Source organism: Branchiostoma floridae, chromosome 18 (genome assembly GCF_000003815.2).
Source record: "Branchiostoma floridae strain S238N-H82 chromosome 18, Bfl_VNyyK, whole genome shotgun sequence".
In the NCBI taxonomy this organism is placed as follows: Eukaryota; Metazoa; Chordata; class Leptocardii; order Amphioxiformes; family Branchiostomatidae; genus Branchiostoma; species Branchiostoma floridae.
In genome coordinates, this window is record NC_049996.1 from 7,020,654 (window position 1) to 7,034,926 (window position 14,273).

General features: G+C 40.5%; 1 protein-coding gene across 1 annotated transcript; it reads left to right on the forward strand.

The window, feature by feature from the left end:
- Positions 1 to 31: 31 nt before the first annotated feature.
- LOC118406044 lies at positions 32 to 13,471 on the forward strand. The gene is made up of 14 exons (XM_035805899.1): positions 32 to 173; positions 467 to 624; positions 967 to 1,024; positions 1,576 to 1,743; positions 3,252 to 3,330; positions 3,647 to 3,805; positions 5,237 to 8,165; positions 8,682 to 8,826; positions 9,681 to 9,831; positions 10,345 to 10,403; positions 11,030 to 11,187; positions 11,423 to 11,501; positions 11,903 to 12,031; positions 12,482 to 13,471. Exons 1-14 carry the CDS (start codon positions 96 to 98, stop codon positions 12,566 to 12,568), a joined length of 4,437 nt encoding a protein of 1,478 aa, XP_035661792.1. The 5' UTR covers positions 32 to 95; the 3' UTR covers positions 12,569 to 13,471.
- Positions 13,472 to 14,273: the final 802 nt, after the last annotated feature.

Consider the following 14,273-nt stretch of genomic DNA (forward strand, 5'->3'; position numbering starts at 1 on the left):
ATTAGACAGTTTAGACAACATAGGGTGCCTATCCGCATATTGAGTGTTGTTGTATTGGTGGCAAAAGAATATTTGAAGATTCCTCAGCCATTCATATGAGTCTGTATGCTGTAGGGGATGTTGAGTGTCAAGTGCACAATGCCGGACTAGCAGTGTGCCAAGCTGCTCTGGAGGTAAAGGCAATCATATAATGTTGTTGAAAAGATTATTCAAAAGATTAACAGCCAAAAGGCAGATGGAAAAGAACTACTTTCACAGTAATTTGACCAAATAGTTCATACAGTACTATAAAGGTGGTAGAAAGTAGGAATAAACGGCAATTTTCTCGACAAGCTATTAAATAAATGCGGCACGACTTCTTTTTTTCTATTGAAGTAAAAAGTGCTTACTTTTTAATTATATTATATATGATTAACAAGTAAAGAATGCAACGTTTCAACGTTTATGTTCCCATCACTCACTATAGGTTGCAAAGGTCGTTATGGAAGGGTCCAGGCAGGCGTTTGACTCTGCCCAACAGGCCGCTACCGCCGCCCAACAATTGGTGGACAACAACCGTTTGACCCTCGAGGTCGCAAAGGTTGTTTTGGAAGGGACAGAAACCGCCATGCACGACTCATGCAAGTAAGTACCAACATCTCAGTCCATTTCAGACCTTCGTATAAACACTTCTTATTGTATTCTTTCCTTTGAATTATTTCCTGCTGCTGTAGATACAAGGGGATAGACAATGTCAAAAACACCCATACTTTTCAAGGTTAAATAAATGTTGAAGAAAAAAAGATTTGGCATTGTATTTTATAGGCCCATCTAGTCATTGATCACCCTTGGTGAGTTCTGCTTACCATAGTATGTAGTATGTACAAATCAAAAATCACACTTGGCTATACATACAGTATGCTGAGAGAAAAATTGTGTAAGCGCACTCTCTATTGACAATCTTAATTGTTTCCTATGTATTTTCAGTAATGGCGTCGCCTCTGCAGAGGAAGCATTGGTTGCTGCACAAGAAATGACAGAGAAGGTAACAGTGATGTTAACAAAACAAACATATCTATCTACTTCATCAGTGAGATGTCTCTTTCATCTACTTCTTATTGTGTGCTTGTGCTCCTTCTGTAACTATTGCAAATAACACTGATACATTCATTTGACTAATACATTGTAGGTTAAGCTTGCTGGCCCTCTTGCTTTTTTCCTGTTAATTGTTGAACGTCTGTAAAATGGTTTGCATTGTATGTTCAAGGGTTTGTAATTGCCGACTGTAACAAATTTACCCAATTCAGTAAGCCTGGAAGGCACTTCCTGTGCATGTAATTTTGCTTTGGTGAAATAAATGATTGAATAGAAATAAAAATCGGTGAATGTGCCAATTACACAGAAACTAAAGTTAACAATAGAGTTGTTAGATTTTCTAGTATTTTTTGCGTATTCTTAATCTATGGAACTGGTGAGGTGAGTTGTAAGCAATGTGTAGTCACAGACAGTTTCCATGATCAAAAATTGATAATCAAAACGAATAAAGTAGTTTCATATCTTATTAGATTTCACAAATGCACTCTGCCTCGTCAATAGGCAACACTCAGGGCACTGGGAGGAGTGCTGGACATTCAGGAGTTCAAGGAGCTAGGCTTCAACCTGTTTAACATCGAGGAGATGGGCTTTAGTGCGACACTGGCTGTGGCACAGACGGGCATCTTCGACGGCTGGATGAAGGCCTCGTTCTTTGGAGGTGATCCTCAGGTTAGTGTATCAATTCAATCTGTGCTTGTGCAGTATTTGATGTGAATCTTGGCTTAACCCTATTCAGACCGGGGGGGGGGGGGCTTTTGAGGCCCGCGCTAACTTCGATGTCCTATAACGCCAGAACGGCTTACGCTAGAGCCACCAAATTTGGTGAGTTTTCCTAAAATATTGTTGGCAACAATTCTACGAAGTTTGACAAATTTTCCATTTTTTCTTGTTACCATGGCAACCGTTTGTTGACAGGCAGTTTTGCCAAAAATCACTATTTTTGGTTCTAACTATGTATTTTTCACATTTATTTGCTATATTACCGCGATTTTGTTACATAAATAAAATCTTATATTATTCAGCATATCTTTCATAATTATATATGCATAAATTATGCTAATTTGATGACGTCATCAGCCCAAAATCCAAGATGGCGGACCGAATGGCGAGATCAAGAATAACAAGCTAATTATCCCTTAAAATTTGTAACTACCTGGTATTTTTTCATCAAAAACCATCTAAATGAATGAATTTAGTTTATTTCCATTGCCATTTGTGATTATTTGTTGCAAAAAAAGTATTTTTAAAAATTCAAGGTGGTGGATATAATATGGCGGAGCCCAACTCGTATCTTAGATGTGCATGACGTCATTTTATGACGTCATATTGACGTCATTGATGTTGCTATTAGCAACGCAAGTCGTAATAAACATTATTATTCTGTTATCTGCACTTGTTGTTACATTTTTGCAGCATAACTTGAAGTTTTCTGAGAATACCCATTTTTCATGGGTTTGGCCTATGTAATCAAATTGATGACGTCATAATTACGTCATCTTACGTCAACGTAACGTCAAACGTCACATACTTGTCAGATATTATGTCGAAATCATGTCCTGAAAATTTGGTGGCCCTACGGCACGTCGTTTTAGAGTTATAGGACTTGGAAGTGGAGGGCCTCAAAAGCCCCCCCCCCCGGTCCAGGGATGACCAAAAAAGCCCGGTCTGAATAGGGTTAAGCCTGCTTGAAGAAGGTTCTCAGGTTTCACTGTCGTAGTTTTCATATGTTTGCGGTCCTACGACACATTATCAACATGGTTTCAACGTAGTATCATGATTTCCATGCTGCATCACCTGAATGCTATCTGGATCATGTTTTATCTTAAGTAGGATTTATCTATTTCTAATTTTAAAGATATCTATGTTAATCCCGAATATTATGTCAATTCATTGAATCCCAACAAAGCTACATTAACTTAAGGGTTCCTCAAAGTAAAATCAGCTATTTTAGGACTTGTCATTAAAACAAAGTTAACGCATTATATATATCACAGTTTATGTGGAAAGCGTGGAAATATCCTTTTGTGTAATTAGTCCCTCTGATTGGCGGGAAGAACACAGGAACGATGAAAAGCTGTAACTATGGAGTAACGGGTCCTTTTTCTGCCATATTGCATACTAGGTTGGCAGTTTAAAGTTGACACACTCTGTAATTAAAACTTTTATATCTTATCCAGACGATGAACATTCCGATCGACATACTCTCCATTGACGACATGAGTAGCTCCATTCTTGCCATGATGCAGGACTTCTTGTGTATGTATCCAATGAATTTCGTTATCTTAGCAAATTTCTGCTATTTTCAGCCCGCGTGGATCAGAGGTCTGGAAAAGTGTTTATCATCCATCCACATGGAAAAAAATTAGATAAAAGTATTCAGAGTTGGACTCATTTCATTCAATCCCAAGAACTCTGTCTTTTATCGAAATGGAATCATAATGGTCTGAGTTTGATCAAGAAACTGAAGAGTAACTATTCTTCTGGTCGTGTATTCCATGTTGTATTCATTCTTTTAAGCGACTCCTCGTCTTTTCTTTAAGACGTACCTTACGTCCGATTTCCTGTCACACAGATGGCATACCACCGCTACCACCACAGCAACCTAGCGCTTTGCCAACACCACCGGCACCGAGCACCCTGCCCGGACCGCTGCCACCGGTCACGCAGCCCGAGATTGGCCTCCCCGAGGCAGTGGTACCAACCACCCTACCTTCACAGCCACCCGAATCAGGTAGCTTCACTTGCCAAATCAGATAGCTTCACTTGCCACGACACATATACATATTCTAGTCACAGGTGTATACAGTTGTATAGATAAAAAAGACAACAAGAAACACCACGAACGTTGCCAGTTGAACTAAGGGAAAAGGCCAATCGAGCACAGCAGTACAAACTAGAGTTCGGCGACCTCATACCTCCATGAAAATTTAAAGCTTTCGTAAATTTCATGCAATTGACTAAAACATTAACATAATGTATGCATGGTGTTGTTAATCATTGACTAACGTTCACATGTCACAATTATAAAATTCCCATTATTAATCATAAAGAGGTTTTGCAATTTTTACATAAATTATGCAAATAAGTTCCTCATTACCATATTTGGTATCTGCTTATATTCCACATATCATAATTAACATGTGTTACATGTATTGAGGTCCAGTTATTGAAAACAATGGAACTGTACAATTTCCTCATTAATTATGCAAATTCAGTCATCATTTGCATAACATGTATATCATTATGAAAATCTTTGCCTAAGCTACCTGCATGCCTAAAATGCAGGCAATCCGTCGTTCCTTTCTGCAGTTATCCTCTTTGGAGTGTCTTGACAAAAACGCCCCTGCAGTTCCACAATTGAATGTTAGTGGACTGAAACTTGCCCCACTTTGTCATGACGCTAAAAGCTATCTACCACCCAAATGTCACGACCATATCACGTCCGGGACAAGAGATACATTGAAAAAACTGCTATGATAGAATATTCTCATTAATTATGCAAATGTACTCCTATTTTGCATAATTAGTATTTTATCTTGTACAACATTGTCTAAGGTACCTACATACCAAAAATCATGAAAATCCGTTATTCCCTTCTTGAGTTATCCTCGTCAGAAGTTTTTGACAAAAATGCCCCTGCTATCCCAAAACTAGACGCTAGGGGGCCCAAACTTATGTCATTTTTTCCTGAGCACAAGAGCTATCTAATACTTAAAAATCTTGACCATAGCATGTTCAGAACACCGAGATAGCAAAACCGGAAGTTGCGCTGCAGTACCAAGGTCACACACCAGGGGGCCCAAAATTGACCTTGACCTTCGTCTTTCCAACCCCTACCCACATACCAAATATCATCGTAGTCCATTAAGAGATTCTCAAGTTATGCTGACCACAATATGCGGACACACAGACACACACACAAACAAACACACACACAAACACACAAACACACACACAGACACACTCAAAACTATACCTCCATTTTTTCATGGAGGTAACAATCAATATAATGTTGATATACATCGATCATCACAATGAGAACTACGGTAATCGCTCCGTTTACAAACATTCTATGAGAGAAGCGCCATACAAACAAATCTTTAACAAATATCAAATATCATATTTTTTTCTCACGCTGCGTTTCTATTCTTCTTCCTTTTAGGTGGCATCCTTCCTGAGCTCCAACAGCTTCTCACCGACGCAGTCGAGGGTTCCTACACCGTCAGTTCAGACTGTACTGTCAACCTGGAACTCAGCGGATGTCGACTCGATATAACTTTCGACCCTGACCTCTGTCTGACTGTAGGCTTACTCCTTTCAGATGTCCTTCCAAACTTGTCACTAGATGACTATAAGAGTGGTGTCGCTTCTGATCTGCTAAATGTTGCTGTGTCTAGTAGCTATGTTGATCGCTGCGGAGACGAATTGTTTGTTTCAGGAGGCACTACACAGCCTATCACTATCGTATCCTCTCTCGTGACACTCCACGAATTTTTCGTCAATGTCACCTATACTATGCCATCGTCTTTCCAGGCCCTGTTTAGAGGTGTGTGGACCATTGGCGATGTCGACTTTACTGTGACATTAGAGAAATCCGACGAAGGTTTTATTCTTAGTGGCACAGTAGCAGAAATCACAGTAACCACTGAGAGACTCATCTCTGGGCTTTCTTCCTTTGTTCCTGGTAATGACGTAAGCGATTTATTCCACCTTCTGAATCTTGATAGCATCTCTGTCATGGACATAAATGTTGAGATTATGATCGAAGACGGCGGATACAGCCTGGAACTGGACTTTAAAACAAATATCCTCGACTCGCAGGTCTTCTTTTTCCTCAGCTCAGCTGAGTCAGATGATGGTTCGGCGAGTCAGTCGTTTTCTATGGGCATCACTGTCAATTCTGTTCGGTTCGGAGATATTATTCGAGATATAGTCGATGAAAATGTTGTTGTTCCTATCATAAGTGACTTAGTCATTCCTGAGGCGGCCTTGTTGGCAACAACAGCAACACCAGAGCTCGATTATCCCGTAGCTCTTTTTAACGAGGTGGCTTCCGAGCTTTCGACTGGTTTGGGCATTGCCTTCACATTGAAGCTCTCTGACGATGTTCCTTTTGGGACGTTCTTCCTAGGTTTTGACGGGAACAGATACATGTTTAAGGTCCTTTCTGATGAAACAGTCCCAGTGTCAGCTCTACTGAGCAAAGCTATATCCTCTTTCACGTCCATCAGTCTCCCTCCTCAATTGCCAGTCGCAGATGTTCTAGCTGGATCCTTAAAGAGTTTTGAGTATGACACAGATACCAATGTCATGACAGTTTCTGCCGATGTTGACGACTCTCTTGTCATCATAGAAAACATCCTCGTTCTTGAGGATCTAACAGCAACATTTCAGCTAGAAAAGGTGTCGTCTTCCTCCGGAAACGATTATGACTTTACTTTTGAATTATACTCATTGTGGAATATCGATCAGCTGGCTGTCTCTTTGTCGGTCGCTAGAGACCCCACAACACTGGACTTCTCTTCAGTCGGTACTGTAGAAGATGAGCTGCCTGTAGGCTCCCTTATTCAAGACTTCGGTGTGTCGTTTATCCCGCCAGGCGTACTAAGAGATATCCTGCTTAGCATCGGTTTCGAAGAGTTCTCTATCGTGGATCCCAGTGTAGCAATCATGTTTGGGCAGGAATTTGCCGTCCATCTTCAAGGGAGTGCTGTGATAGGTGACTGGAGCAGTACTGTAGAAATGGTTGTGGGAAGGGTGCAGACCAACCTGGTGATGGCAGCGGGCGTGACACTGTCAAGCATTGGCATAGTTCCGGCAGTTAGCAAGCTTACTGGGGGTGCACTGGATATTTCAGTAATTCCCGGAGCAAGTATTTTGTCGCACACTAGCGTTGCCTTTGTGGTGTCCCCAAGCGCAATGCCCCGAGACCAGCACCTGACAATGTCTTCCCCACTGCTTGCTGATGTTAACACTGAACAAGGAGTCAGCATTGCAGCATCTTTCACACTCCCAACAGATTGTGGCCAGGACGTATTTTGCAAAGTTGTGAAAAAGCTGCTGGGAGCTGATATTGAACTCAAACTTCTTGCAACTCTGACCACTACAAGTGACTTGTACCTGAAGGCAGTGGTTGGAACCCCGGTGACTATAGCTGACGGTATTGAGATGCAAGATGTAGGGTTTGAGATCGAAGTTGGTACCACCAATAATGCTATAGGTATAACTGGCTCGCTGGAGTTTGAAACTCCTCCTGTGATCTTAAGGGGTGGTATCGGGGTCTCGCAAAGTGGAGGGTACCTCAGAATGTCTACTGAAGGGATGTGGAATGAAGCATTCGGGCTTGATTTCCTTGCCATCGGTGACATCAACTTTGAGCTGTCGATTACTCCAGAACCCACTATCATAGCGTCGTTGCAATTCGGTGGTCGTGCTATTGTTGGTTACCAAAACAACCCCAGCGCTACCCCCTTTGAGGGATCTGCGTACATAGGTGTGAACAAAATAGATCCACGACAGAACTATTGCACAGGCTCTATCACTGCTCTTACCATCCCTGCCATCCTTCACGCCTTTGCTCAAACCTTCCAGCTTCCGTCTTTCTTGGAAGAAATTGGCTTTCCTGATGGAGCCAGTTTTTCGTTCTCCGCTCTTGAGCAAACGCTACCAAACGGTGTTAACATTCCTCAAGGGTTCTTCTTCAGCGGTACTTTGCAAATACTCTTCTTCAGTGTGAGCGCAGACATTAGACTTGACTCAACCTCCCTGTATGCTGAGGTCACAGTGACCCAGTTCGACATTGGCAATGGTTTGATCCAGATTTCTGGATCAAGTTCCGAAGCTGGTCCTATACTTCACGTCGACATCAGCTGGGTTCCGATACATGCAGAGCTGCTCATTGGCGGAAGCGTCACCGTCCTGGGCATCCATGCAAGCACCACTATCTCCATGGATGCGACGAGGACTTACTTTGCCATTGAAGGGAGCTTCCTCAACATGTTCTCAGCATCTTTGGAGATAGAGGCCAGCTATGGATCTCTGAAAGATGCTGAGTTCTCGGCAACTGGAACCTTTAAAAACGATCTGTTCAGGTCTGTTAGTCAATATAAACATCCTCTATCTACTAGTAATCAAATGTACGCAAATTATTGCAATCACAACACGAGGTCAACTAACCAGAATCTGTATGTGTAGCAGTGATTCATATACCCTATAGGAAAGAATTTCAAGCTACATTCATGCTATATTAAGTTGTTATGGCGGTTGGTAATACAATTGTTTATTGATAAACTTTTGCTTAATCACGCGAAAGCTTGAAATTGAGGTCATCAGGGAAGGGGTAAGGGCCAGACAGAAGATATAATATTGGTACAGTTTACATTTTTTCCTAGTCCTAGCATGTCCATACACATATGTCATAATAACACATGATAGTGAAAGCTGCTGCATGATTCGTTTTAGATGTTCGTGTTACTTTAAGAGTCTATTATAGGAAGCTAGAGCTGGGACTGTGCTTATGTCTAGTGGTAGACCGTTCCAGATGTTGGATTCCAGGTCTCTTTTCGAATCATAAAGTTGATACTGAAGCTGTATACAATTGTTTTCAGTACTCTGCGGGACAGGGTTGAGGGATACCTGGACAACCTCGTGAAGGAAGCGAACGAGGCATTGGGCAGTGCCAGGAGTGACGTCAGCAAAGCTCACGAAGACTGCGATGCCGCAAGAGGACCATTCAACTCTGCTCAGGCTGATGTAAGTTGATATATATTTTTTCAATTGAGAGCTCCGGATTTGTGAACAGCCTTAAAGAATAATATACACCAATACAACTGAATTTACTAAGCGTGCGGGCTAGATTTTCTCGCCATCCGTGACATCATGTTTAAGCCACCGATTACTCCAGAACCCACTATTATAGCGTCGTTGGAATTCGGTGGTTGTGCGATAGTTAGATACCAAAACAACCCCATCGCTACTCCTATTGAGGGCTTATACATATATATCACAAAGCATCAAGTACAAAATGTCGAATCTGAAGACAATCTAAACTCCTCTAAACTCTAGAATTAGACTTAGAATTAGATTGTGCTTAGTCTTCAATATTTACTAACAATATTTCACAAGACGTTACTTTTGCTCACAACATCTAATACGTTGTTGAGTATAAAACATGTACTTCCTAGCGTTATAGTCTATAACCAATTAAGCGGGAATGACAGAACAGCGCCAAAGTGTTTGGCCTTATCTGTATGCCATGTATATGACAGTGTCAATGTTAATTTCCAATATAGGACTGGTGTACTGTGGTGATGTTAAGTTCAATGCAGAACTGGTGTCTATTACCATTGTAATTTCCATACTGGTCTATTGTCCAGTGTTAATGATTAGTTCCTTACATGACTGGTGTCCTGTCTTACTTAAGTTTTCATTGTAACTTGTCCCATACAGGACGAGCGTTAATGTTAAGTTCCTTTGTAACTTAGTTCCATAAGGGAATATGGTACTGTGTTTATGTTAAGTTGCATACAGGGTTGTTGTATAGCACTACATTAATATATTAAGTACAATAAAAGGCATCATATGATCATCATATGACAATTTTACAGGTTGACAGTGCACAGCGTGACTTTGACAACGCAGTGGCAGATTTAGAGGGTGCAAAGCGGGACCTGGAGAATGCAAAGAAACCGTTTGACGATGCTGTCGCTGATCTGAATAGACAACAGCAAAGCTGTCAGTTCCGTGACTGTGAATGGTGTAAGTAGCTCTGAGTCATCACATTTACATGATCTGATGGGGTGTACAGTTGCAAGTAATAGCATAATATATTATCCATAAATTTTTGCTTATTTCTTGTGGATAGCTACACATGGACGCTCAATGATGCTGTGAATCAGGCATAACCGATCACTGCAATTGATTCATATTTTCATACTTCATAACGTAACGAGTCCTCGAAGATACCATATACACCTTAGTGATAATTTGTGGTAGATGAGGGTTAGATATCTAGGTTATAAATACGTAAGATTCCATAAACTATTCAGTTCTTCAAGTGTGATTGGCGCCGTAACATCCTAATGGCTTGAACTTAAAGCTGGTGTCTATAATGTAACCCATATTGATGGTAGCTACAACATTATTCAGAGTGGACGATAATGATTCCAAGCTGTACCATTTGTCCTGTACCGTTTGCATCACATGTTGATTTCATAGCAATAGGGAGATCACTTATTTGACATGTATAATGTGTTATACTGTCCATTGCAGATGATGCCCCTTGTCATCTCCACAACGCCGGACTGGCAGTGTGCCAAGCTGCATTAGAGGTAAGTTAAATTATCTATCTATCACATTGCCCCATGTGTGGAAGGATTGACGTAACAGGTGACTATCACCTTTTTTCAAGATGTCAATCCGAGACGTTACTGTAAGGTTTGATCCACTCACACCGGGAAGGACTCTTTCGATAAGTGTGGCTTAATGTGCTTAAGGTGTGGCTCAAGCAACTACGGGATCTCCATAACGTCCCATCCGAGGGACTTTCTAAACGAAGGATCCTAGGGAAATCCTAACCGAAGCAAGGAATTTATTTACACTTGAATGAAGTGAGGAAAGTTGTGCAAAGTGCATTCCCCAAGGGCACAACGTCGGGGGTACATCAGCGGTTTTGAACCCGGGACCTCTGGGGTTTGGGCCAAAGGCCTTACCGATTACGCCACATGATGTCACTCATATACTTCTGGTGACAAATAAACTACTATCACTAACTTGACAAATATCCACCCAATTATTTCGCATGCACATCCGTGTATCAACATCATCATCAATAATTTCAAGTTGTTGACTATTATTAAAATCTTAGCATGAAGAAGTCAGTTAATGTAGGATATAGCTCCACATTAATAGTACGCCGACGTCAACAATCACATATATTTTCACACTACAATACTAGATCGCAAAGGGGACAGTTGAAGCGACCAAGCACACACTGGACCTTGCCCAGCTGGCCGTCTCAGGCGCCCAAGAAGTGGTGGACAACAGCCGCTGGACACTGGACGCTGCAAATGGCGTTTTGGAGGGAACAAAAGAGACAGTACATGCGACATGCGAGTAAGTGCAACTGTGTACTAATCCATACTGAAGTTTGAAGGTTGAAATGATATTGTATTTGAATTAAATTTTGATTAGCCTTGATATATGTGGGGTTGTTGAAGAAAGTGGTCTTTCAATAACATGAATGGATGGCAATCCAATTAAATACTTTCGTTTGAGAGAAAAGATATTGAGTTAGATCTATTTTTATCTAGATCTGTACTGAAGTAAGCTGTTGTGTGTGTACCTACAGTGTTGGCGTGTACACTGCTGAGGGAGCGCTGATTCTGGTAGAAGAAACCCATGAGTTCGGCATCAAAGTAGCAGAGAAGGTAAATGCAAAAAAAAAAAACCATCCGTAGAAGATAAAAATATAGTCTCCGTTTGGTAAGAATGGCACTGTAAACACCTGCTTCAAAATAGTTTTTTACATGTACTTCATATCCTTATGCTGAATATCTAGGCTTAACACGGTTCCAGTAAGTTAGTTACTGGTAAAAGAATTGTAAAAGGTCAGAAAAGGGTCTACATTCATAAATGTATGTATTAGGGTGCAAAAAGTATAAACAAATCTTGGAAAAGTTACACTCAGTAATCATGCTTAAAAAGGTCTCTTTTTAGTGGCCAGATTGACGTATTTCTTCTGTAGGATGTACTAAATAAACTATAAAAGCAATTCAATGTTCTATGTGCTATGAGGGTCTCAGAATATGTATACCTCTCCCTTTACCAGGCTGTGAATGGAGTCCTTGGAGGAGTGTTGGACATTAGAGAGATGTGGTTCAGTGTGACAGTTGCTGTGGCACAGACGGGCAGCTTCGACGGTCGGATGACGGTCTCGTTCTTTGGAGACGATCCTGTGGTAAGTATTCCTTCACCATATTATGGACATTTCCTTACTCAAGCCTTTGTGAAGGAGGTTGTAAAGTTGAGATATATCTTTGGAAGAGCTGGGGTCTTTCAGGGAGGCAGCTAAGGATATGTTTCTATATGCTGTTTTACATATCCTATGAAAAAAAACATGCCTCTTTACATTCATTCAGACCCCAACTAGAATGTTAATTCCAGTGATTACAAGAAAGCTACTCTCTTTCTCCCAAACAAAATAGTTCTTATTCCTTTGAACAAAGAGAGCCAGTGTCCCACACAACAGACAAAGACCGGCAAAATTGCCTTTCCAATTGATGTACAAGGTTTACACGAAGTCATTAATGCAGAACTAGTTTTCAGACATGCATCACCTTGAACTTGAAAATGATATTGTCTGGTAGTTAGACATCAAGCTAAATGCATATTTCTGTATTTTCCCCAGACGATGGACATCGCGATCAAGATCTTCTCCATCGAGGACATGGTAACTGCCATTTGTGACGTCATCAAAGACATCCTAGACGTGTAAACAATGACGTCATCAAGGATATCTTAGACGTGTTAACACTGGCGTTAAAAAAAGAAAATGACCAGTTTTGGGCAGCCGTTATTACACAGGCGCCCTCTTACGACTTTGAACAGACATGAATAAGGAATCATTTGCTTACGCTAGTGCTGTTAAGTTACTAGATTACCCCCTCCCCGTTACCCAAGTATCATAATAATCAAGTGAACTTAGAATGATACTTAAGGCTTATCATAATGATGAAATACATATTTAACTTGCAATAATTGAGGGTGCAAAATATATCCATACAAAATATATCCATATTTCCATGCATAGATTTAGGTATTTTAAAACATCAAGTACAATTGATCTAATGTGATAATAGGTCACTGCATGATTCGCCATGCCACTTGTAGATTGTGTATTAAAAGTGCATTTTGTTGATTTAAAGTTACACTTACGTGTAAGTGGCGTTTAGAATTTGTCACTTAACTTACATCTAACCAAGATGCACAAGTATTTAAACGTTTCAGGTCTAGTGTACGAGTTTAATGAATAAATTCTAATGTAGAAACTACAAAGTGAATATCATAACCAAGAGCAATAGCCAAATGTTATCAAGAATGACTTTATGCTGGTGCTTAGTGTAGTTTGATATCTACAAGGTTGATATCTGACCACCAATAGTTCATTTCCTTTGTTAGATAATGATAATGTCGTAGTTGTTATGCTATACCACGTTGTCTTCATTACAGCCTATTGCAATAGAAACCCTTGCTGGGCGTTATTTACCCAAGATAATGATGATATTCTGAAGAGTCGATCCCTGGATTGTGACCCTACAATCGGTCTAAATCATTGAGGGTTGTTGTTTAATCTTGTTCATCCTTCATCAACGTATTTTCAATACATGTGGAACCTCTTCACACACTGGTCCTGTTTTTTCTTGAAGAGATTACATTACTTTAGATGGTAAGTCTATACAAGGTAAATGCAAAGCAAGTCAATTTTCCTCAAAAGGAATAACATTAGTGTCAAACACGGAACGATTCCAGAGACGGCTAGTATGAAAAATGCATGCAATGATACATAAACTTCTGTAGACCTATAAGTGGATATTTGCATCATTGTGAGTATTAACGCACTACAAGGTCTTGTCTCCAATGGTTGATAAAGTATATGAATGGTCTGATGACGAATGTGCTATTTTTGGGACAGTTTTATTTGTCTCGTAATCATAAACCTTCAGAATTCCGAGCATGCCTCACTTGGGTCAACAAGTCATACCCTCAGTACTGTAGAAATCCGACTCCTCTCTCCCTAGATATTACATCTGCCGCAAATAGAAACGAACAGTGGAACCCAACTCTTCAGTTGCCGACGGACTAGAATACTTTACATAGCAACACGTGTCATGTAAGCTTTCAGAAGTACTGTCTTAGACTGATGATTAGACAATGTGTACACAACTTGCACAACCATGTTTTTCTATAGGGAGTGTGTCTCCTTATAAACGACACAATATCTCGCCTTCTTCTTTATACCGATAATCATATGTCGCAGTTCTTTTTAGTTTAGCCAGTAAATTGGTGATGTCTACTTGATCATCAGCATTTATTTGTGACAAATAAAGGAATAGTATAAATGCTAGCGTAAAGCTACTGGTAATAGTTTGACCATATTCTCAATGACAGCCATACGTACAGTCGTTCCATGTACTAATACG